At 44.0% G+C, this 22,966-nt stretch overlaps 1 protein-coding gene and 1 pseudogene across 1 annotated transcript; both read right to left on the bottom strand.

Moving 5' to 3' along the window:
* Positions 1 to 8,333: 8,333 nt before the first annotated feature.
* Positions 8,334 to 8,408, bottom strand: LOC111590360 (uncharacterized; annotated as a pseudogene).
* An 11,496-nt stretch (positions 8,409 to 19,904) lies between these two features.
* Positions 19,905 to 22,842, bottom strand: LOC103640734 (CBL-interacting protein kinase 14). Its single transcript, XM_008664225.3, has 2 exons — positions 22,636 to 22,842; positions 19,905 to 21,764 (listed from the first exon to the last, which is right to left on the bottom strand). The coding sequence occupies exon 2, from the start codon at positions 21,480 to 21,482 to the stop codon at positions 20,151 to 20,153; it is 1,332 nt and encodes a 443-aa protein (XP_008662447.1). The 5' UTR covers positions 21,483 to 21,764; positions 22,636 to 22,842; the 3' UTR covers positions 19,905 to 20,150.
* Between the last annotated feature and the right edge of the window lie 124 nt (positions 22,843 to 22,966).

Raw genomic sequence — 22,966 nt, 5'->3', positions numbered from 1 at the left:
CATCGCAGTAGGTATGATCAAACTAAATAATTATTCAGTGTACAAGGTGCCACAAAGTTTGAATTTAAATGGAAGTTTGAATTTGGGATTCAAAATAAGACAAAATAGGAAAAATAGAAAGAAAAAAAGAAAGAAAAAGAAAAAGAAAAGGGGAAAACACTACCTGGGCCGGCTGCTACCCATTTCGGCCCACCCAGAGAAACACCCGCGCGGCCCAGACATCTCCCCCACCGCGCGCTTGCGCTCTCTGCCACACGGGCCCCACTTGTCAACTGCTCGGCTGCACGCGGACTCGCGCCTTCTGCCGCTGGCGCGTGGGCCCGCTTCGCCAGAATTGCGCCCACCTCCGCTCAGTGCACCGCGCCGACATTTGGATCCCACTTGTCTGTTGCTCAACCGCACCCGCGTTAACCGGCCTTGCACTGTGATCGTGGGCCCACACGATAGACTCTCAGACGCGCGACTCCGTCTTCCCCGCGAGACTCGCGGGCGAGCTCAACCGAACCGCGTAGACGGCGCCGCCGTGACCTCAACCACCTTCCCGGGTCTTCCGGCTTCAGAGGTTAGCTTTCGTTCCGCGCGCACATAAGACCCGGCCGCATCCCCTCCTCTTCTCCCCTTCATCCCACTCGCACCGTGGCCATCTATCGTCGAAGTCGCCATTGCCATACACAGCCACCGTCGTCCCTCGTGCTCGGCCCCAATTGGATCCCCGTGTGCGGCCTAAAGGCTTCGCCCGAGCACCTGGTCCGTTCCGGTGGCGATTACGGGGCAGGAGGGTGACAGGAGCGCGCCCAATCCGTCTCCGCCGTCGCGCGTTCGCGGGTCGCCGTGGACCGACCGACTCGACGCCGGACTTTGGGTAAGGACCCGCTCTCCTAGTTCGCCTTCGGCTCAATTTCATTCCGCGCCTAGCATAATAGGGTTTGGCACACTGGTGCCATGGATTGGCTTACTCCGGCGAGGCCTCCGCCGTGAACGGAGGGGAGTACCGCCGTGGGTGGCCTCGGTGGAGCAGAAGCGCCTGTGGCCGTTGATCTACTGATGGGCGGCTGTGATTAGAACTTGGAGATACCCCTTCACATGATGGATACGGTTCATTGGATCTGGATCGAATGGGCTTCGTTCGATCCGCGCTATTTAAAACGGTGGCCATCCGATCTAGATCCGAGGATCAGCGTTGCGTACCCGTTTGATTCGATGGGGATCTAATCTTGTCCGTCCAGACTTGATCGGGTGACCCGTGTTGGTCGATACCCCTTCGCGGGTCCATTTTACTTAAGAGCCCCTCGGTTTCATTGAAATAAACCCGCCGTCCATTTTTACTATGCACTGAGTCTAAGATATCTTGCGCAGAGCCCCCTGCTGTTCACAGAAAATGAGGCCCAGTCCAGAGATTGTTTAAATTGAATAAATGAAATAGAAAATAGATTTTTAATAGGAAAATAATTGCTAGAGCTTATAAAATTCATAGAAAATTCATCTCTAGTCCAAATTAAGCCATTCCACTTTCTAAATTTTTGTAATTTAATTCTCTATCATTTAGAGTCTATGTTTTGTCATGAAAACAGTAGGAAAATTAATTTCCCACTTAATCCTATTTAAAACACATAAAACCTTTGAAAATGCATAACTTAAATTCTATAGCTCCAAAAATTATGATTCTTGTTCCTAGAATTTTATTTTAATGTGTAGATTATTACTGTGTATTTTATTTATATGTTTGGTGTAATGTTAATTTCTCTATATGCACTGTGCTTGTTTGTATTGTGGCGAGTAGAAGAGCCCGTGACCGAGGATCCTGGTGAGCAGCAGGTTGAAGTAGCTGAGCAGGAGCTCATTGAAGGCAAGTTGTGCCCTTGACCACTTTTTACCTAATAATGTTCTTTAATATCACTTATCCATGCATAGGTTAATTTTGATGGGACCCAATAGGTCACCCTAGATTGTTTATCTCATTACCTTGTTTACCCCTGAATCACTTGGGTAGTTTGCTATTGCTTTATATGGTTTTGGGATAATCATTTATTACCTCTATGTTCCAATTCTTTTTGTTATTCTATTTATGTTCATGTTGAGATCATTAATGTTAATTGGAACATAGAGCTTAACTTGAGTAACACGTGCCACCACAAGGGTTTAATGGGACGCCCTTGGCTGACTAATTAGGAAAGCTAGTGGAAGACTACCTTACCCGAAAGGGGCAAGGGCAGTAGGGGAGTGGTCAGTGTAGGGAGGTCCTTGGTTGATTTTGCTGCGATGGCGGTCAGACAAGAACCCTGCATTGGAACTTCCTATGAACTGTAGCGGGTTTTCGGAAGCTAGTGGAACTTTGTAAAGGCCTCGTAGTGTTGCCCTGTCGCGCTTCCTAGGTAGAGGTGTATGGGATTCGCGACCCCTTGGCAGATGGGTAACATGACTTGTGGGTAAAGGGTACAACCTCTGCAGAGTGTAAAACTGGTATACTAGCCGAGCTCACGGTCATGAGCAGCTCAGGACTCTCTGATGATTAAATTATGGAACTTAAATTCAATTTTGTCATTTGCATATGCATGGGTTTATTATTAATTTTGTTCTATTATTTATTAAGGTTTGGTATTTACTTACATCTAGTAATTGCTAATAAAATTTTGACCAACATTAAAAGCAATGCTCAGCTTTAACCATTCTCTTTGATATGCCTTACACTCCATGAGCTCCCACCTTTGGTGAGTTCATGTCACATTATTCCCCACGACTTGTTGAGCGATGAACGTATGTGAGCTCACTCTTGCTGTCTCACACCCCCCCCCCACAGGAGAAGAGCAGGTGGTTCAGGAGGAGCCACAAGGCGAGGGGTTTGATCTGATCTAGGTGGCGTTTCTCAGTTGACATTGGCGCCAACGATCCTTAGTTCGTTTTATGTTTATCCTTTTATTTTGTAATAAGTCTTCCGCTATGTAATAAATACTCTGATGTTTTATGACATTTATCTCTATACACTCTGTTATTATATATGTTGTCTTCTTGGCGCATGTATGAGATGCACCTGGCTTTGTTCCTTAAAGCCGGGTGTGACACAAATCCTCTCCCAAGTCCATAGTTCATTCCAAATCAAATAGTGACTAGTGAGAGAGTGACTTGTGTTCATTTGAGCTCTTGCGCTTGGATTACTTCTTTTTCTCATTCTTTCTTGTGATCAACTCAATTGTAACCGAGGCAAGAGACACCAATTGTGTGGTGGTCCTTGCGGGGACTTTGTGTCCCGTTTGATTGAGAAGAGAAGCTCACTCGGTCTAAGTGACCGTTTGAGAGAGGGAAAGGGTTGAAAGAGACCCGGTCTTTGTGACCACCTCAACGGGGAGTAGGTTTGCAAGAACCGAACCTCGGTAAAACAAATCCTTGTGTCATACTCTTTATTTGCTTGCGATTTGTTTTCCGCCCTCTCTCTCGGACTCGTTTATATTTCTAACACTAACCCGGCTTGTAGTTGTGCTTAAGTTTATAAATTTCAGATTCGCCCTATTCACCCCCCCCCTCTAGGCGACTTTCACTAACTGAACAAGAAGATTTATGCGCCTGCGTGGGAGCTCGAGGAGCATTTTCTTTGCTGGAAAAGGCTGGCTGCGATCATGCTAAGGTTATAATTCAACCAGATTTCGTAGTTTCAACCGATGATGTAAAAGAGCCCTATGCCAAAGCCATTGCCTTGGGAGGAAAGTTCTATTATGAAATCTGGTTTAATGGTGGAAGAGAGATAACGAACGAAGCTATCAAGCAAACTGAAGAAGAGGTCATTTCGGATATTGAGTTCCTACTGTTCAGGTTTTAGTTTGCTTTTCTTCTCTCTTTTTTTACAATCAAATTACTCTTTTGACTTTTTAGAGTCATCGTGCTTCTGAAGAGGCCAGGAAAGCCAAAGAAGCAGCACAATTAGAAAGGCACATAGGCAATAACTAGTTGCTATTGAATTTTGACTTCGTAATTATCTATTTTCGTAGCATATAACAAAAATCAATGATTTCTTGCGCAGCGGAACTTTCTCCTCTTCCAAAGCCATACAAGGTCGAAGATGATCCAGCTCTAAAAGAAATCTTTGCTGAATTCAAAGTGGTGCAGCGGTGATAGACGAAGCCGTTTAAACATTGATGAACGAAGCTGCAAAGAAAGTTCTAAAGGAGGATTAGGATTGTTTGTAGGAAACTTCTTCCAGACTTTGGTCTTGAGAAGTTTGTAAAAACATTTTAATATATGCTTGCTTTGTATAAAACAATTATGTGATTTGTATTCTATATACTTAGAATGTGTACAATATTTCTTTATGGAGTGTGAAATAAGTATACGTACCGTTTTGAGCCGAAGGCGAAAAACACATTCCCTTCTTTTCACGCTTCGTAAAGAAAAACTTCTTCAACCGAAGGTCTTGTAATGTTTGGGGAATGATGCTGCTGAAACCGAAGCCTTGTCCCCTTCTTTGCCCTTCTGCTTCCATTTCACAAAAATCACGTACGAAGCCAAGAAGGTTTTGGTATTTTTCGTTCTCTAATAAGCTGCTTCAAAATTCTTTTTCATCTGCTCCAAAATAGAGAAACATAGTGAAATAAGACTCTGCATCCCCTTGGGAATGACTTTGAAGTCTTTTACACCTTTACTAGGTGTTTTATTTAAGCTCTGCATCCTCTTAGGAACGACTTTGGAGCTTCTTCACCTTTACTAGGTGGTATTTTGAGCTCTGCATCCCCGTAGCAACCACTTTGGAGCTTCTTCGGCACTTCTGTTACACTCGATGGTGTAACCTCAGATTTATTACAAGATGTCGAAGCATATACCTTCTTAAAGTATCTTCGGACAAATGTTAAGGAAAATAAACTATAATTACAATAGAGTTTTGTAGATAGTTTTGGATTCTTGATCTAGCCCCTCACGTGCTTCAGTAGATATGTTTAGATTCCAGAACAGTATTGTTGACTGTTCAAGCTTCAGACTGTTCCCTTGCATCGTGTTGTAACTGATCCTAAAATTGCCCTTGATGCTACGGGTTATATGACAAAGTTGGAGCTGATGTGGCTGATTGAGGCAGGGCTCATCTGGTCAGAGAATGGCTTGCTGAAGCTACTGAAGCTGAAGGCTACTGGATTGGCTGTTGATCGAGTACATACTCTGGGATGTATGGAGAATAATATGAAGCAATATGGAGGACCTACTTCGGCTGATTCTGCCTTGCCTCAGCTTTGGCAATTTCTTTCTGCTTTTGAATTGTAACCTGGTAGGTTCTTGTTGTGTGCCCTTATCTTCTCCATAAAATAAGCAGAATAGTCTTCTTGGCTGAATGTTGTATCTCCCTTCGAAGCTTCTTCCTCCCCTTCCTCCTCTTGGGGTTGGCGGTCTGAAGAATCTCTGTTGAGCCCCTGTTGATTGGGAGTGATTATGTTGCCCTTAATTATGGTTGTTTTGTCTTCACTTTGGCTTGGGTGGTGAATTGTTCTGACGTGTATTGGATTGAATCTTCCACCAAAGCTCCTTGTCACCTCGGAGTACCTGAAGGCTTCTTCTCTCCTTTGTCAAAAATCATTGCCGGCCCTGATATATTCATCCATTTTTTAAGGAGCTTCTCTAGAGTTTGAGGAGGCTTCCTAGCAAAATATTGTGCTGCTGGTCTCGATTGAAGCCTCTTGATCATTGCTTCAATGACGATTTCATTTGGTACTGTTGGTGCTTGGGCTCTGAGCCATAAAAACCTTCGGACGTAAGCCTACAGTTACTCCTAATGATTATGTGTGCATTGGAATAAGGCATGAGCAGTCACTGGCTTTGTCTGAAACCCTTGGAAACTTGTGATCAACATCCCTTTCAATTTATGCCAAGATGTTATTGTTCCTGGCCTGAGAGAGGAGTACCAGGTCTGAGCAACACTCCTGACTGACATGATGAAGAACTTGGCCATGACGGCTGTATTGCCACCATAGAATGATATCGTTGCTTCGTAACTCATGAGAAACTGCTTCGGGTCAGAGTGACTGTCGTATATCAAAAACTAGGGTGGCTTGTACTAAGATGGCCATGGTACTACCTGCATCTCTGTAGCTAAATGAGAGGCATCATAAAAGGCAATATTGTTATGGTTAAAAGCTTCGTACTACATGTCTTCATTGTTGGGGCCTTCCCGTCGAAGGTCTGTTTGGTGTTGCCGATGCTCTTGGTGCTCAGTATCATGCGCGATGTGTTGCATCTCTTCAGCTGCTTCGTTAATCTTCTTTTGCAACTCAGACAGCCAAAGCATTTTTCTCTTCGATCCTCCACTTGTTGGTGTATGGCTTCAAGGTTGTTGATCTCTTGATCCAGCTCCTCATCTTGTGGGGTTGGACTGGCAGCCTCCTTTTTTGGCTTTGGGCATCTCTTAAGAGAATTCCATCTTGGTTGGTGTCTAGAGGAGCAAGAATAGCCCCTGACACCGTTGTCTTCTTCGGTGGCATGATGATCATGGTCGTAAGTCAGTTCATCGGAGGTGGGCGCCAATATTGGTCGCTTGTTTTCAGCTTCTTTGCATAGTTGAAAATAAGACAACACGATGTTACAAGGTTGATTGACCTCCGTCCTCAAAAGGTTACTCCTTCGGAATAATCTTTGTATAGACGAAGGTTGGCGTGAACCATATGAAAATAAACATACCAATATTTATAAAGAGATGAAATATACTGACTCATCTCCATTATTCCAATATTTCATTTCTCCTCTTTTGTATAATAAATTTACAATCGTACCTTTGGCTTTATAGAATGAATTAGAGCGAAGGTGCACTAGGAAGAGATTACACGAATTAGTTATCGTACAACTTTGTATAAATTAGAAATATGCCCACAAGACTTGTACATATGATTTACAAAACGATGCGAGGGCAATATTGACTTCTGCCTATAACATCTTGGACACAGAATCATGGACACCTTCTGTCGACATTGTTCACCTTTGTTTCCATATGCTGTTGGGACGAAGCTTAACGTCTTCGTCTTTGTCCTCATCCTATTCCGAAGGGATTCACCGAAGCTCATACAACACTTAAAAACATGCTGACAACAAATAGTTAAATGTGTTTTTGAGGACCTCCGTAAGATGAAGGCCCCCAACAGGAGGCGTTGCTGCGGCGATCGGCGTGAACGATAACACCCATGCGTCGACGGTTGGGTGGTCAACGTGGTGCAGCATCGGAAGTCAGGCAAGGGCCTCAATCTACAATTCCATTAGGATCTTGGTCAAAGACGATCTTGTTGCGACGCTTCCATATGAGCCAACAACACAAAAGGATGTAGGTGTCGAATTCTCGCATCGATAGCGAGGGAGTAGGCAGGGGAGCACCAGGTTCGTGGCGTCGTCGGCGACGAACACGTCAACATGTTCCCAGAACTCACTCGCGAACTGGCAGCACAGAAAAATGGGTGTCACTGTCTTGGTGTTGCGGCTGCAGACTTTACATACGAAACGATGCATTTTCGTTGCAGTCTGTTCCGTGTTTGAAGGCGATCTAGCCTGGCCAACCAAGCGAAGAAGCAGACCCGAGGTGGCACTCTGCTTCGCCAGAAGAAAGTCTGCTCAGAAGTAGTCGGTGAGGTCACATTTTTTCTCATGATGTCATAGAGTCGGCCAGAGTGGAGCTTGTCGACATCGCTAGATAGAAGACAATGATATATGTCATGGTCGCCAACGAGTTCGATGGAGGAGACGATGGCGCGTAGGCATTGGAGCTCGTCGGTGGCTTGAGGGGAGAGGCGCGTGACTTGGATGTTGTCAATGCCCATCAAGAGGACCTCATGAACATTGACCCTCCCGCTTGGAGCAGTGAGGGAGCAATGCCCGGAACTGAGTGGCAAGGTCACCGTCACCGCACTACTCGTCGAACCAGAGGGCCATGGCGCACCCGTCTTTCACTTTATAGGTTGTGATGTCCTGGTCCCATGCAAATCGTCGGACAGGGTAGGTAAGCAGACATGCTTGCGAACCTAGAGCGCCCACGACGAGTTGAGGTAGTGTGTAGGGGGTGGAGCAACTTCAAGGAGGAGACAAGCGCTGAGGGTGTCTAAGTCCTTCACCCCAAGGCTTCCATTGCCTCGAGTATTGCACACTTTGTCCCAGGCAACGAGGCATTGAGTTCCACTGACTGACTCAATGCCGGACCAAAAGAACCAGCGGCGACGATGATCAACTTCAGCTAGGGTGCCTCTAGCTATTTGGGGGGCGTTTATAGCATAGATAAGCTGGCTGTCGCGGACAGAGTTCACTAGGACAAGCCTCCCCATCGAGGTGAGGAGGGCAGTTTACCAGCCGACCACGTAAAAAATTATGCATAGCAACAAAAATCCTGCTCTCAGAAATATTGATGACATCCTTGTGTAGATCAGAATAGCATATAAAATCCATGGTTGAATCATTGAGCATGTACAATAAAAGGCACTAAATATTGGCATAACTGGGAGGCATCATTTGAGATACATTTGCCTTCTGACTCAGATCAAGACATATGACTTCTGATAGGTACCCAACATCGAAGGGAGAGACCCTAACAATGGATTGTTATGTAATTCCAGTGACACTACGTTCAGAAACTGGGAGGCATCTTTTGGGTAGGTTCCCGCGCCAATTTGTTTGAGCTCAAGTAAACAACCTCAACAATCCCATCCCAGGAAACGTAGTATAGCTAATTCCCCTGAAAACAAGTTCCCACTAATATCAATTGAGATACATTTGCCCATGGTGGCTGGTAATGATCCTGATAGTCGATCCCATGCCAAAAAGTGAGGTTAGCGAACATAGATCCAAAAAAGGACTAAACTAATTTGTACAGACCAAGAATCAACATAATAGTTGGTTTAAACGTACCGTAGGTTACATGATTTTATCATTCTAGTCGCTTGCATCTTTTATTCCTAATCTTTGCGTGGTCATTGTGGCATAGAAGATCACCATGCACTACCAAAAAGACCACATCTGTTCCATAATTGTCATGTGCTCACATCCTTCATACCACAAACACAAATCGAACATGCATTGGTCACCAATTCTTTAAGAAACATAACCAACCAGAAAACATGACTATTCTTTGAATAATATACTACCTCAGGCCCAATTCATTTGCCATCTACTACAATATAGTAAACCAAAAGCATCTTCAACCCTGCTTTATTGTTTGAAAAAGATAACTGCTACACATTGCTTATAGAAGAACATTTTGTGTGCGTCATATCTTCTGTAGTTTTTCTAAGAAACATCTAGTAACTATTTAATCATTCCAAACATGTCCCTCGGATCATAGTAAATCAAATAGTCTTTAATATGTGGCACATTGGAAGGTTCAGTTCGAACCTAAAGTTATTACAGTGGCCTCAACGAACAAATGCGAACATCTAGTGGAAAATACATAATTTGGGAGGAATTTCTAATCATATCACCTGGTTTGTTCAAATATGGAGCTTCACAAAACAAATTCATTATTTAGTGAGCATGATCTTTTATTAACAACACTACACCAAAATAGTAAACTTCCTAGAGCCTAAACCCTAGGAAGTTAGGCCTAAACTCTCGAAACTCTCGGAAGTTAAGCCATCCCGTCGGAAGTTTGGCTCTCGAAATTTTTTTGTCGGAAGTTAGCTTAACTTCCTAAAGGGATCTAGGAAGTTAGCTAACTTTCTACGGCTTAATAAGCCTCTCGGAAGTTAGTAGATTCTCGGAAGTTAGTAGTTTCACGCTGTCAGCGCCGTCAGCTGACTAACTTCCTACGGCTTACAGTAGCCCCTAGGAAGTTAGCTGGCTAACTTCCTACGGCTTACTGTAGCCCTGACTAACTTCCTACGGCTTACTGTAGCCCTGACTAACTTCCTACGGCTTACTGTAGCCCCTAGGAAGTTAATTTGACCAGCATTACAAATGCTGTTTATATTTTACACCACATTCCACAACATAACAAATATATCAACAGCTATATAGCACAACATATTTTCGCATAAAACATCTCACACAATCACATAACAATATTTAAATCCATAGTCTCATCAATTACATCATAAAAGTCTCATCTATAGTCTCATCAATTACATCAAAAAGTCTCATCCATAGTCATAATAAGACACATCTCATCATCCAGTACTAATAAGAGACAATATCTCATACATAGTCATAATAAAAGTCTCAAGTATCAGAATGCAATAACATGGAAGCTCACGGTCGCCGATCACCAGCTAACTTCCTAGAGGAGGCCGTAGGAAGTTAGATTTTCGTTTGACTAGTCAACAGCTGAAACCTAACTTCCTAGAGGAGGTCGTAAGAAGTTAACTGGGCAGCTAACTTCCTAAAGCCAGCCGTAGGAAGTTAGCTATTCGTTTGGCTGATGAACAGATGAAACCTAACTTCCTAGAGGAGGTCGTAGGAAGTTAGTTAACTTCCTACGGTTTTTTAACTTCCGACAGCTTTTATAAAAAACCGTATGAAGTTATGTTTATTTCCTAGATGTACCAGTTGCCTCTCGGAAGTTATTTATTTCCTATGGTTTGTTATAAAAGTTGTAGGAAGTTAAAAAAACTGTAAGAAGTGTATTATTTTGGTGTAGTGCAAGGAGCAACATTCATGAGAACATTATTTATATATGACTAATCCTTTTAATAGAATGCATTTTCTGAAAGAACATTTCAAATGGGCACAAATCACAATAATGAGTGATTTATCTATTAGTTGGAATGCATTGGGTCTCTAAAAAAACTTAACATAATAAAATAGTACCTCTATGCGGTGCAATAAACAGAATATTGTAATTATAGTTGGGTGAGTGTTAGCTTGGGTAGATCAATTATACTGCTTTTTAAATAATGTCAGACCCCAGAGACAGGGCTTCATTTCTTAATTCGTCCTCCTTTTTTAGGGAAAAAATCATTGCGTCCTTTAATTCCTGTGTTGGAGAACGGAGAGAATGATAGAAAGCAGTAGTTCAGCTAATTCGAAACAAGAAGTCCTAGAGTTGGTTAGCAAAAGAGTTGATTAAGAAGAAAAGGAGAGGCAGAAGAGCAATAAATAGGTTGGGTTAAAAGAAAAGCTAAAGTCGTGGCCCGTACCTGGAGTACGCATAGTATACACAAGGAGAAATAGCAAGCAACACAAGAAGGAACTGGGAGATGAAGTAACGGTGATAATCCAGGAATAGAGCACCATACGCCTGCCAAATATGGTTGTTTGAACCAAAAGCCATCTACTGATGAAGGCTCTGACGAAATCCCTATCCCTAATGCAGATTTCTACATTGCCCCTGATGCAGTTCGATAAAATGTTAGTGGATGTAGATGAGCTTGCAGCATCCCCCAATGGGCACCTAAATGCGAGAGCAGCAGCAAACGTAGACACTGTGCTCAAGTAACAAAGGAAGCCGAGTTGTATTCCACTAAGAATAATTGTCAGCACAATGCTCAAAATCCAAAAGAAAGACATCAAAATTATCATCATTGACAAAAGCACTGACTTCTTAGCCCTGGTATTCACCCTCCAGTGCTCCTAGTCATACATGTGACCTATCAAACAATAAAGTAGTGGTGCTATTCTAGGAATCTGTGGGTTCATTAACCTATTGGTTGTACAATTTTAGATGAGTGCTAATGATTAATAACCATTGCTATTATGGTTATGATTTGCACATTTTGTTGTATTCTTGAGATTACAAACTATGCATACTTGGAAGAGAAGCATGCTTCATGACAAGCATGGGATTACTCCCACCATTTTCTTCTAAGCTAGCAAATTGTCTATCAAATTTGTCAACAACACTGCAAAATAAAAATTATTCGAGAACTATTAAGGATGTTGCTCATCAATATTACTGCATTGAAAAAACAAAATAACAAGAGGGAAAATAATCTAAATAAAATGATATAGTTAAGGTAAGAACCTAGGATATACAAAGCTCATTTTTTTAGAGCAGTTCTTCAAGTGAAATTGGGATGCGAAGAGCATAGAAGAGAACATGAAATGGATAAAATCATTTATTCCAAGTGTAGACTGCTGCTAGCTTGAATTGTTGGCATGTTCCATGCTCTTGGTTTTTGTACACATAGAAGGAAATTCAATCAAAGTCCCATCATGCAAAAATATTCTAGTGAACTACATATCATATCTTTATTCTTCAAATAGTAAAAGTTTGCAAGCGCTATCGGCAAGGTGTTTTGGCAAAATAGGAAGCATTCCTAGACCAGCAACCACAAGTATTTGAAACACAATATTTCAGTCATACCCACAGGTAATGATGCCAAAAACAACAAACAAGACTACTATCTAGAAAAGTAATATGATACGCAGATGTGTCAGCTATAGAAAACAAAGAGAGCTTCTCAATGTGATGCCATAAGAATTGTCGTAGAAACAAGCATAACAAGGAAATCTGAAGAAATTAGTAAATTAGGACACTACGTTCACGTTGTGCCTATTTCAAAAAAAAAAAGAAAAACGGTTGTGCATTTTAGGAAATAATAATTAGAACATTGTACCATGCTACCATATAGCAGTATTATAGACATCAATGACCTCCAAATTTCGCTATTTAGAAGTGTATTCCGGTTTACAGTGATTCTGTATTAGCAATTGGAGAGTGTAATACTTGGGTTGGTGTTTGGTGTTTTTTGTGAAAATATTATGCTCTTGTAAAGTGTGTTCTCAATTTTAAAGGCAGATCTTTAGGTCATGCCTTTTGTTTATTTTGCAGAGCATATTTTTGTTATGAATTTAAATCAAGGTACTACAAGTTTATCTATGTAATTAATTCTCAACAAAAAAATCTACGCACATCTGATTTCATAAATAAACAGACATACAGATAGAACTACAAAGAGAAATGCATCCACAAAATTCTCAAATGCTAGAACTTCTCCAAATACTGTTGTCCTCTCAGAGTATTACCTCTATATGATTGAAGTCGTCCTCGCTCTCCGGCACGCGCGCAGTCCTCTTCTCCCTTCGGGGTCGTTCACGCTCTCGGGGGAACTATTCCGGCTATGGCGTCCACACGTGCTCGAGCTCGAACATAGAGGACAGAGCGAGATGGGAACTGAGTGGGTTGTCCTCCCTCTCGAGGGAACTCCTCGGACTCTAGTGTCCGTGCATGCTCAGGTTTTATCTTCATCTGGCATCCGTGCATGACCCAGGCAAAGTAGAGGTCGTGCATAGGGAGCATGCGGGAGTGGAGGTCGTGGGTAGAGGGAGGGGAATCCGCTGCCCGAGGGTCGTGGGGGTGGGGACGGTTGTGCCGCGCGTTGAAGAGGAGGGTTCGGTGAAGGCAGCCGGTGGGGGAGGAGTTGGAGGATGGCAGTGGGTTGGTGGAGGCCGCCATTGGGGAGGTGGAGTCTGACGGTGCGGTGACGGAGGAGGTGGAGTCCGATGGTGGGATGGAGGAGAGGGGAGAATTTTGCCATTATGAAACACCGCAGATGCGGCTTCGACGAAATGGAGGCTAAGGCGAGGGATTCGACTATATGAAAAACCAGGGGAAAGACTACACTCTGAAATGGAAATGACGCCTCCATTACCAGGTAAGGATGATGTTTATTACACTGATACAGATGTTGTCTCACAGCCGTTACCCGCTATCGTTACAAGTTCACCACTGCCGCACGAGACGCACCCAGCCGTTCTTGAGATCACGTCGTTCTTTCCTTTCCTCTAGCTCCCTTCCACAACCGAACCCTAGCCGCCGCACCCATGGATCGAACTGCTCCTGTCGTCGTCGTGGCAGCAACTGTTGATGCTGCTCGTGCTGCGGCTGTTGCAGCTGCTGAGGCTAGATGTGCGGCGTTGGTGGCTGAGAAGGAGGCACGAGCGGCGATGGAATCTGCCAGTAATGCCGCTGATAAGGTTCAACTTGTCGTCCAAGCTGTGAAGTATCGAAGCTTTGTTGAGGATAACTCCAAGGTTTACTGATGATGTTTTTCTCTTCCTTTGCCGCATTTGGAATAGGGTTTAGGGTTGCTGTTCATTCGAATTAGGGTTTAGTTCTTCACAAACATGGTAACTTAGTCGTCCACCTGATCAACAACTAGTTTTATTTCTACAGGATCATGTTGATTTGAAGTATCACGTTAGCATCAAGAACTCACTGCGATATGCCATTCAAGAGATGAGGAGGCAATCTTCACTATTACATAACATGAATAGGATGTGTTGTAGTATCCCAGAAGTTGAAGGGGGTAAGGTTGGGAAGCTTGCTGCCCATTTAAAGGATGTTTGCAAGAACCTCGAGAAGACTTGTATTGTCTGTGAAGAAGATCTGGAGAATAAATCTCCTAGTTGGGACCTTCATCATCCCCCTTCAGATGTTGAAGACCACCCTAACCTTTCTGATGTTGAGGACCAAGTGGATGGATACGTGTCAGAAGATCCGGAGTTGTGGGAAATGGTGTTTGAAGACATGAAGTGGGAGGAGAATAAAGTGGTTGTTTCTTTGTCCGAGCATTGTCGTATTATGGGCTATGACTACGACGAGATATTTGATCGTACTGTTTAAGTTGCCAAGACTACTAGTATGTGGTTGTGTTTATGTAAGACAATCTATGTATTGAAGACTATCTATGCAATATCTGTGAACTGCTTTGCTATATCTGTGTACTGCTTTGCTATCTTCAGTTTCTGGTGAACTGGCTGTATTTTCAGTTAAGCAGTTCAGTTCAGCAGTTCAGTTTCTGGTGAACTGCTTTTCGAACTGGCGAACTGGTTGTCTTCATTTGAGATTCTAGTCGAAATAAAGCCAGCCAATCTATGCTTTTCGAATTGGCTGTCTTCAGTTTCTAGTGAACTGAACTGAACTGGTGAACTGAACAGAATCTCAACTGAACAGATTCTGGTGAACTGAACAGAATCTCAACTGAACTGGCTGTCTTCAACTGAACTGAACTGAACTGAACTGGTGAACTGCTTTTCGACCAGAATCTCAATTGAACGACCAGAACTGGCTGTCTTCAGTTGTCTTTAGTTTCTGGTGGTGTTCAGCTACCTAGGCAAGAGTACGGATGGGAGGAGTACCGACGCAGGCAATCTAGGAGCCACTGAAACCAGGGCCGAAACAGGGGGAGGCGGGAAGAGGTGGTGCAGGCCACCAGAGACAGCCAGTTTCTGGTGATGTTCAGCAGATTTTGGTGATGTTCACCAGTTCAGTTTTAGACAAGACAACACTCCAGTTTCAGATAACAGCCAGTTTTTGGTGATGTTCACCAGTTCAGTTGCAGATCAAACCAGACAACCATTTCAGTTTCAGACAAGACAACACTTTCTCAAATACATAAAACAGACAATACTTTAGTTAAGTTCTGGGATCAAGTACATAATACAGACAGACACTAAACCATAAACTGGGAAGAAACAGACAACACTTCAGTTAAGTTCTGGGATCAAGTACATAATACAGACAATACACTTTTTCAGTTTCTGGGAACAAACAGACAACACTTTCTCAGTTTCAGATCTACTGTCTGTGATCTGTACGGTTCTTCAGTTTCTTTCGGGGGGTAATTTTCTTAACTACCCATTTGACACTTCTAGGTGGCAAAGTAGCAGTCGTGTGTTCATCTTCATTAGCAGCTACCACAATTGGTGCTTCATCTTCATTAGCAGCCACCACATTTGGTGCTTCATCATTAGCAGCCTCTACAATTGGTGCTTCATCTTCATCAGCAGCTACAACAATTGGTGCCCTTGTCACTAGTTCACCACTTGGTGCTTCCTCTTCGTTTGCAGCTTCAATATTTGGTGATGTGGCAGTCCGCAACTCTTTTGGTATCCAATTTTTTGTCGTGTTCTTCCGCGGCTTTCTCTTCCTACAAAGAGGGATACAATGATGGTATATAAATATAATATAATACAAACAACATTTTAATTTTACAACTGATGCAGCAATGGCACACACCTTTTTTTGGTTCCATTTAAAGGGCACTTGTAACTTGTTTTCCGGTGCCCCAGTTGCCCGCAATTTGGGCTAGTATACTGTCTTTTTAGCTTTGTTGTGCCTTGTTCATTAGATATGACCTTAGATTTTTTTCCCACTTCCTCCTTCTAGACAGCTTTTGATTCTATTTTTCCGTTGTCGCCCCACTCCTCTTTTAGACATAGGTGCACAAACTTCGGATGCAAAATCAACAGTTGGCCAAAAAGAACGATCCTCAATTGGTGGCACCCTTCTGAAGTAAGCTTTCCTAAATTTATCAATAGAATAATAGTCATCAACAAAGTTCTCCATACCAACATTCCTTAGCTCCTGGGCAATAATGAGTGCTAAACCATGTTGGCAAGGTTTCCCTGTGTGTTGCCACTCCTCACATGAACATTGTCTCAACTCTGCCTTAACTACATGTTTGGACATACAATTTGTGTTGTCCCTAACTTCAGCCATGTAGTTGTCACTTTTAACAATTGTCAGGTGTCCCAATCCTCTTGTCTGAGCATTCAATGTAGACAAAACAGATGACAAAATCACGCTGTGAAGCCTTTCACCTATCCTTCTCCTTCTATGAAACAGCTCCATGGTCATCTCTCTAATCTTGTCAGCTAAGTCACATACAGGCAGGTCCTTGTGGTCCTTTATCCAGTTGTTGAAGACCTCTGCCGTGTTGTTTGTTATGTAGTCACACTTAATCGATGGGTCAAAACCACTCCTGTACCAAATAAATTTGTGATGTTGGTCCAAATACTCAGCAATCTTAGTTACACTTCTAACTTGGTTGACATGGTGCTCAAAAACTTGTTTCCTATATGCCCTTGCAGCTGGATACATGTGCTCAGAACCTGCGTGGATTTTGACATAGTTGGCCATTAGATGCCTGAAGCACTCTCGCTTCTCAGCATTTGGGAAACACTCTGCAACTGCATGCATTAAACCTTTCTGAGCGTCCGAACATATAGCGAGTACTGAAAGATCTCCAAAAGCCTTCTTTAACTGTGTCATGAACCAGGTCCAGCTCTCAACAGTCTCACACTTGAAAAAGCCAAAAGCTAAAGGAAACATCCAATTATGTCCATCAACACCTGTTGCTGAAGCTAGCTGCCCATTCCATCTACCGTTAAGTGCAGTTGAGTCGACACTTAGGTAAGGTCTACAACCGTCCCGAAAACCTGAGATGCATGGCCCAAGGGCACAAAAAAACGGTTGAAAAAATACTTACCATCCTCTAAAACAACATCAATCTCGATAATACTGTCGGGCGCCTTAGCAAGTACTGCCTCCTTCCAAGAAAACAGTAGCTTGAAACTCTCCTCCCAACTACCAAACAACTCTTTCAATGCCTTCTCCTTCCCCTTCCAAACAGTGTCGTAACCAATGGTGACATTATGAAATCCTTGTAGTGTTTCTTGCAACTCCTTAGCACCCATTTGTGGTTTCTTCATAAGTAGTGGAATAGCGTGAAATGCTACCCATCCACTACTTGGTGTCGTCGTCTTCCTCCTGCCACTAGATGTGCAAGTATGCACGTCATGCAAGACAACAACCTGCAAATTGTCAGTTCACGATTTTTTAAACAACAAAAAATTGAAAAATGATTGCTAGCAAAAAAGGAATACTACATACCACAATGGTCGGTAATCCTTTCTTTTCCTCCCGTGCATAGATCCTCCAAGGGCATTCACCCCCTTTGCAATAGCCAACATACCGAGTAGTCGAAGTAACATCGATTCCAAGCTCAAACTCATGCTTTATGGCATACTGTCTCATAGCAATTCTAAATTCCTTCATGTTCGGAAACAAATTGCCTGGCTGCATTGAGGGATTTATTTTGTCATATTTAACTCTCTTCTCGTCCGGTAGGTCGTATTCACATTGTTGGTCTATATTGTTGTCTCCTGAATCAATATGGTTCGATTCATCCAAATTAGTTGCACCACCTCGTAAGGCTTCATCTCTTATATTTTCCTCTGCCTCTTCCTCTTCAATAAGTCCAAGTTGAGAATACATGTGCATCTCACTAAGAACATCCCGTCTCCCTTCCTCCTCCCACACGTGCTCGAGCTCGAACATAGAGGACAGAGCGAGATGGGAACTGAGTGGGTTGTCCTCCCCCTCGAGGGAACTCCTTGGACTCTAGCGTCCGTGCATGCTTAGGTTTTATCTTCATCTGGCATCCGTAAATGACCCAGGCAAAGTAGAGGTCGTGCATAGGGAGCATGCGGGAGTGGAGGTCGTGGGTAGAGGGAGGGGAATCCGCTGCCCGGGGGTCGTGGGGGTGGGAACGGTTGTGCCGCGCGTTGAAGAGGAGGGTTCGGTGAAGGCAGCCGGTGGGGGAGGAGTTAGACGTTCTAAATCTACGTCACTCTATGACATGCCTAAAAGAATCGCGCCACACTTTTATCAGTCATTGACAAGTGGAACCTATGCAGCAGGAGAAAAATTGTGCTACAACTGTGGCTACAAACCAAACGCACATCTAACTCGGTCAAATCTGTTTAACCTTAGCTGTGGCAAAATGTAGTAAGTGAGGTAGCTATATAAATTAGATTTTTTTTAAAAAAATTAAAACAGAAAAAAGAAAAGTAAAAAAACAAATATGCTCTCTGAAATTTGTTCGGATTCGATTAGGATAAAAGGTATAAATGACAAAAAAACCGCAACGGATAAGAGGAGCGACTCCATACGTTTATAAAATATATATTTTATAATCTTGGTCGGCATTCTATCTCACCAGGTAAGATATTCACGTCAACCTTCATTAGCACAATCCACTACCATATATAATTATATTTTTATTTAAACTATTTACAACACCAAGCACCATTACTTATTTACTTTCTATACCCGAGATTGCATCATCCGCTATTAGACATTCTGAACAACTCTTGGAAGCTTTGTCAGCTAAAAGTTTCCAATTCAGTTTGTTTCAGTTCGTCAGTCAGAGCACGGCTACGGCCTTCAGTTTTGGCCATGCGTGTTGTTGCAAGCTCTGAGATGTGCACACTCGCATCGTGAGCAAGTTTGTAGCCGGTGGGAAGGGTTCGGATGCCTCGACGTGTGGGATGGCGAACGATTTAGACGGGCGATCGAAACTGCTAGGTATTCATTTTTGTTTTCTTTAGTAATGCAGAGTCTGAGAACGATGGCCAATTTTTGCAGCACAACCTGACGGACAGACGTTCAGTCTGTGTGTGTTCCACTCTATTGTTGGGAACTTTCCGTTCATCAGTGAGAGCTCGGCAGTGGCCAAAACTCCTGTGATCTCTTGTTTATGGAATGCGTTGCATCAGTCATCCAAGGCAGTACCCTTGTTGCACAGCCCAACATCAGTCATCTAGTGGCCAAAACACATAGGAGTACAGATTTACAGCAAGATCATCAGGGTGTTGAGAACGAGGAAGAACAGCGTTGGTCCACACACGCGGAACTGTGGCTGCAAGCAAAACTACAATGTCAGTCTCCATAGACTTGTTTGAGGCCTGAATGGCACCGGCTACACAAACAACCTTTAGCATCAGTATTGTGAAATGTCAACTAGACATTATCAACTAAGCTCCTTATAGCTGTAAAACGCCATGTTCTGGCTGCCTTGGCCTTCAATTCTGAGCCTACTGTTGCTGCTTACTGGTCGCATCCTCCATTGTCGAAATGGCGATGACTAGTGATGCAATCTGCAGCAACCCCACGATTTCTGTCTGGTGCTACATGCTTTGAGTGAAAACTGACACCCCCCATTCAAAGATATTAGTAGTAAAAAAGAGAGCATGAAAGCCCTTCAAGCTGGGTCATGTACCCTTCACCTGGTCTAACTTTTGAATGTCTTGTTGCAGTAAGATGATCCCTACTCAGTTATGGTTTCAGTTTCAGTTAGCCTCTCCTCTTTGCACTGAAGATTTGTGTGCACCATGCAGCACTGCATAATGTTGCAAGAGGATAATATGGTTGCATCTGCTACACATCAAACTACTAATGTATAACCTAGAAAGCTCGACCCTTTTTAAGGATCAACAACATTTATTTTCATTACTGATATTGACAGCCATTACAAAACTGTAACAATCTTCAGAATGTAACACAACAACTCAGCTCCTCAACAATTATTGCTCAACAAAACATAGCCTAATGGTTCATATCACCACCAATACAAAAAAGAGAATGTTGTTGCTAAAAAATAAGGAATGGAATGTATAACATAATCTACAGGAGACATCTGAAGCTACTCCTACTTCTGCTGCAGATCATCTCCATGCCAGGCCCAGACAACGTCCTTCAGCCCTGGCCGGATGCCCTCTTCCAACAGTTTCTGGTACTCAATAAGATCGCCACTGGTTTGTTTCATCTGAACGAGATGGCAGGATGGTGTGATCTCAAAGATCTGCGTGTCAAACTGAAGGACACCATTGCCCCCATGCTTCCTCCCTTGAATGATGACAGTGTTGTTGTCCTTCTTCCTTATCCTGAGATTCAGTGCTTTCGCGACATCTTCAAGCTTTGAGATGATGGCCAATGCTGGCTTATCTGAAGTGAACCTTGTCTCCTTCCTACACTCCTTGATAAACAGACCAGAAAGGTCCAACCCTGCTGAGAACGCGATGATTTCAAAGGCATTGAGTTTTGTGGCAACCAGGGGCTTCATATCTTCATGAGCAATCTCCTTGCGCCTAGCAGCAAGCACTGGGGCAGCATTTGTGGCGGTGGCATTCTCGCTAAGAACTTTCTCCTTCACTGCACTGATCTCCCTTGGACCTTTTCGAAACCAGGTAGACTCTTTTATCTCCTGAATTGAAGGTCTCATGCTGGGGTTGGGGTTCAAAATCTTGTACAGCAGCCTCTTGAGTTTGTGTGAAAACCAACCAGGGCACCTGAAATCACTATCATTTATCTTTCGATAAATCTCCATCAAGTTTGGGCCCTGGAAAGGGAGGTAGCCAGCAGCGAGAACAAACAGGACGACACCACAAGACCAGATGTCTGATTTTGCACCATCGTAGCCCGTCTTCTTGATCACCTCCGGAGCTATATACACCGGTGTCCCACAGACAGTATGGAGCAGCCCATCTGTCCTCCTCGACTCTGAAAACGCGCTCAGTCCAAAGTCAGTCACCTTGAGGTCCCCATTCTCATTCAACAGCAGGTTCTCAGGCTTCAAGTCTCGGTGGTATACACCTCGGCTGTGGCAGTGATCCAGTGCGCCAATGAGCTGTTGGAAGTATCTGTGTGTGTCAGCCTCCGTCAGCCTGCCGCTCCTCTTAACCTTGTCCAAGAGCTCACCCCCTTTCGCATACTCCATGATGATGTAGATCTTGTTCCGCGTCGCCATGACCTCATGGAGACGAACGATGTTTTTGTGTTCCACCAGCCGCATCGTCGTGATCTCGCGCTTTACCTGCTCCGAGAGCCCGGCCTTGAGCACCCTTTCCTTGTCCATGATCTTGATAGCAACACCCTGGTTGGACTCGAGGTCCCTTGCATAGTGCACCTTCCCGAACGCGCCTTTCCCCAGCAGCTTCCCCATCTCGTATCGCTCCGTCAAAGTCTTCCCTCTGGTCTTCATATCTTTTATCTCTATGAAAATTGTGTGATGATGCACACAGGGCTAGCTTTCTGTTGTCAATCAGGTGGACTGCGCCTTATGGATCGGTGGCGTCGGAGTCTGAAGGGCGTGGAGTAGATGCAGGCAAGGTGATCGCCGCTGAAGTCAAGAGACGAGCAGGCCTGCAGACCTTTCGCAAGAACCACCAGGCCCTTGGTGGTGTTGCAGCAGAAGTCTCTTCTATGCAAGCACATCTTTCAGCATAGTTTTGTTGTCTTTCTTGTTATAGACTTATGATCTGCACTGCATAAAGGAAAAGAAGCAACATTAGACTCTGCAGCTGGAGGACCACATGAAAAAGGCTAACAATTTTTTTTCTGCTGGCTGCTGTAAGCTAGGACAGGACGCCAACAAAACCAGCCAGGTAAGGGCTTTGCCAAAGAAATCTTAAAATGCTGACTGTATAGTATGGTATGTATAACAACAACATCAACAGTGAATATGTACAGAAGGCAGAAAGAAGGTAAAAGGCAGGATGTAGCGGGCCGGGAAGAATTTGATGGATGCACTTTCTTTCTGTGCAAATTAAAGCCATCATCACGTGCTATTTGGAACCCCCAGAATTACTCGTCTGACATAATAAGGATCCAAGACGCAGCACGACAATGGCAGGATGTTAAGAAATTAGAAATCCAAGACAAAGACGAACGAGCCATAAGCCCATAACTGAAGCGAAGCTTCGCATTTCAGAAACCTGACTAACGCCGCCAGGAATCATACGCGAGGCTGCAGGTGTCTATCCCAGGCTCTCCCCTCCGACTGAAATTACTATCTGGCATCAAGAAGAAGCAATCGAAGGCACTGCGGTGGGTGCATTGCAGACCAAGGAAAAGCCGCCATCGCCGCCGCCGTCTCCTCTCTTTTTTTTTTCTTCTTCTAATCCTGACTGAACCTATGCACCACATCTAAGTATCTACAGCAGGAAGGCGCTAGTAGGTAGGTTGTTGGTACGATCGCCGCCTAGGTTGTTGGTACGATCGGCGACGTACGGCGTCCTTACACTACGTACAGCGTGGGATCCGTAAAGAGATATGTGGAACGCGTGGTGGCGGCCGGCGTACGTGCAAGCAGATTGATCAGGAAGAGAGAGAATAGATTGGCTGCTTGCTGTTACCTTGCGACGGCACGACGAGAACGCCGAAGCTTCGTTCCGGGGGGGAGGGCCGCCGGGCGCTGCACTTGTTCGGTGGGGCGTCGTCCGATCGCCTGAGTTTCGCTGATCGAGCTTGGCTTGGCGGAGTTGAGAGGTGGGTGTGGGTGGCCGTCTGGCCGTGGGAATTGGGATACTGGGATGCGCGCGGCGACAACGAGAGATTGGTTCACCTCAGGGTCAGGGCTGGGGCCTTTTATAAGCCTTAGCTGCAGGTGTGCCGCAGGATGCTGTGCGTAGGAGCAGGATTAGATTAACAGCTAGGCGTAGGAGCAGGTGTGTCGCTCGTCTAAGT

The sequence above is a fragment of the Zea mays genome, chromosome 10 (genome assembly GCF_902167145.1).
Source record: "Zea mays cultivar B73 chromosome 10, Zm-B73-REFERENCE-NAM-5.0, whole genome shotgun sequence".
In the NCBI taxonomy this organism is placed as follows: domain Eukaryota; kingdom Viridiplantae; phylum Streptophyta; class Magnoliopsida; order Poales; family Poaceae; genus Zea; species Zea mays.
Note: the sequence above shows the minus strand (reverse complement) of the source record. Positions and strands in the feature narration are given on the sequence as shown.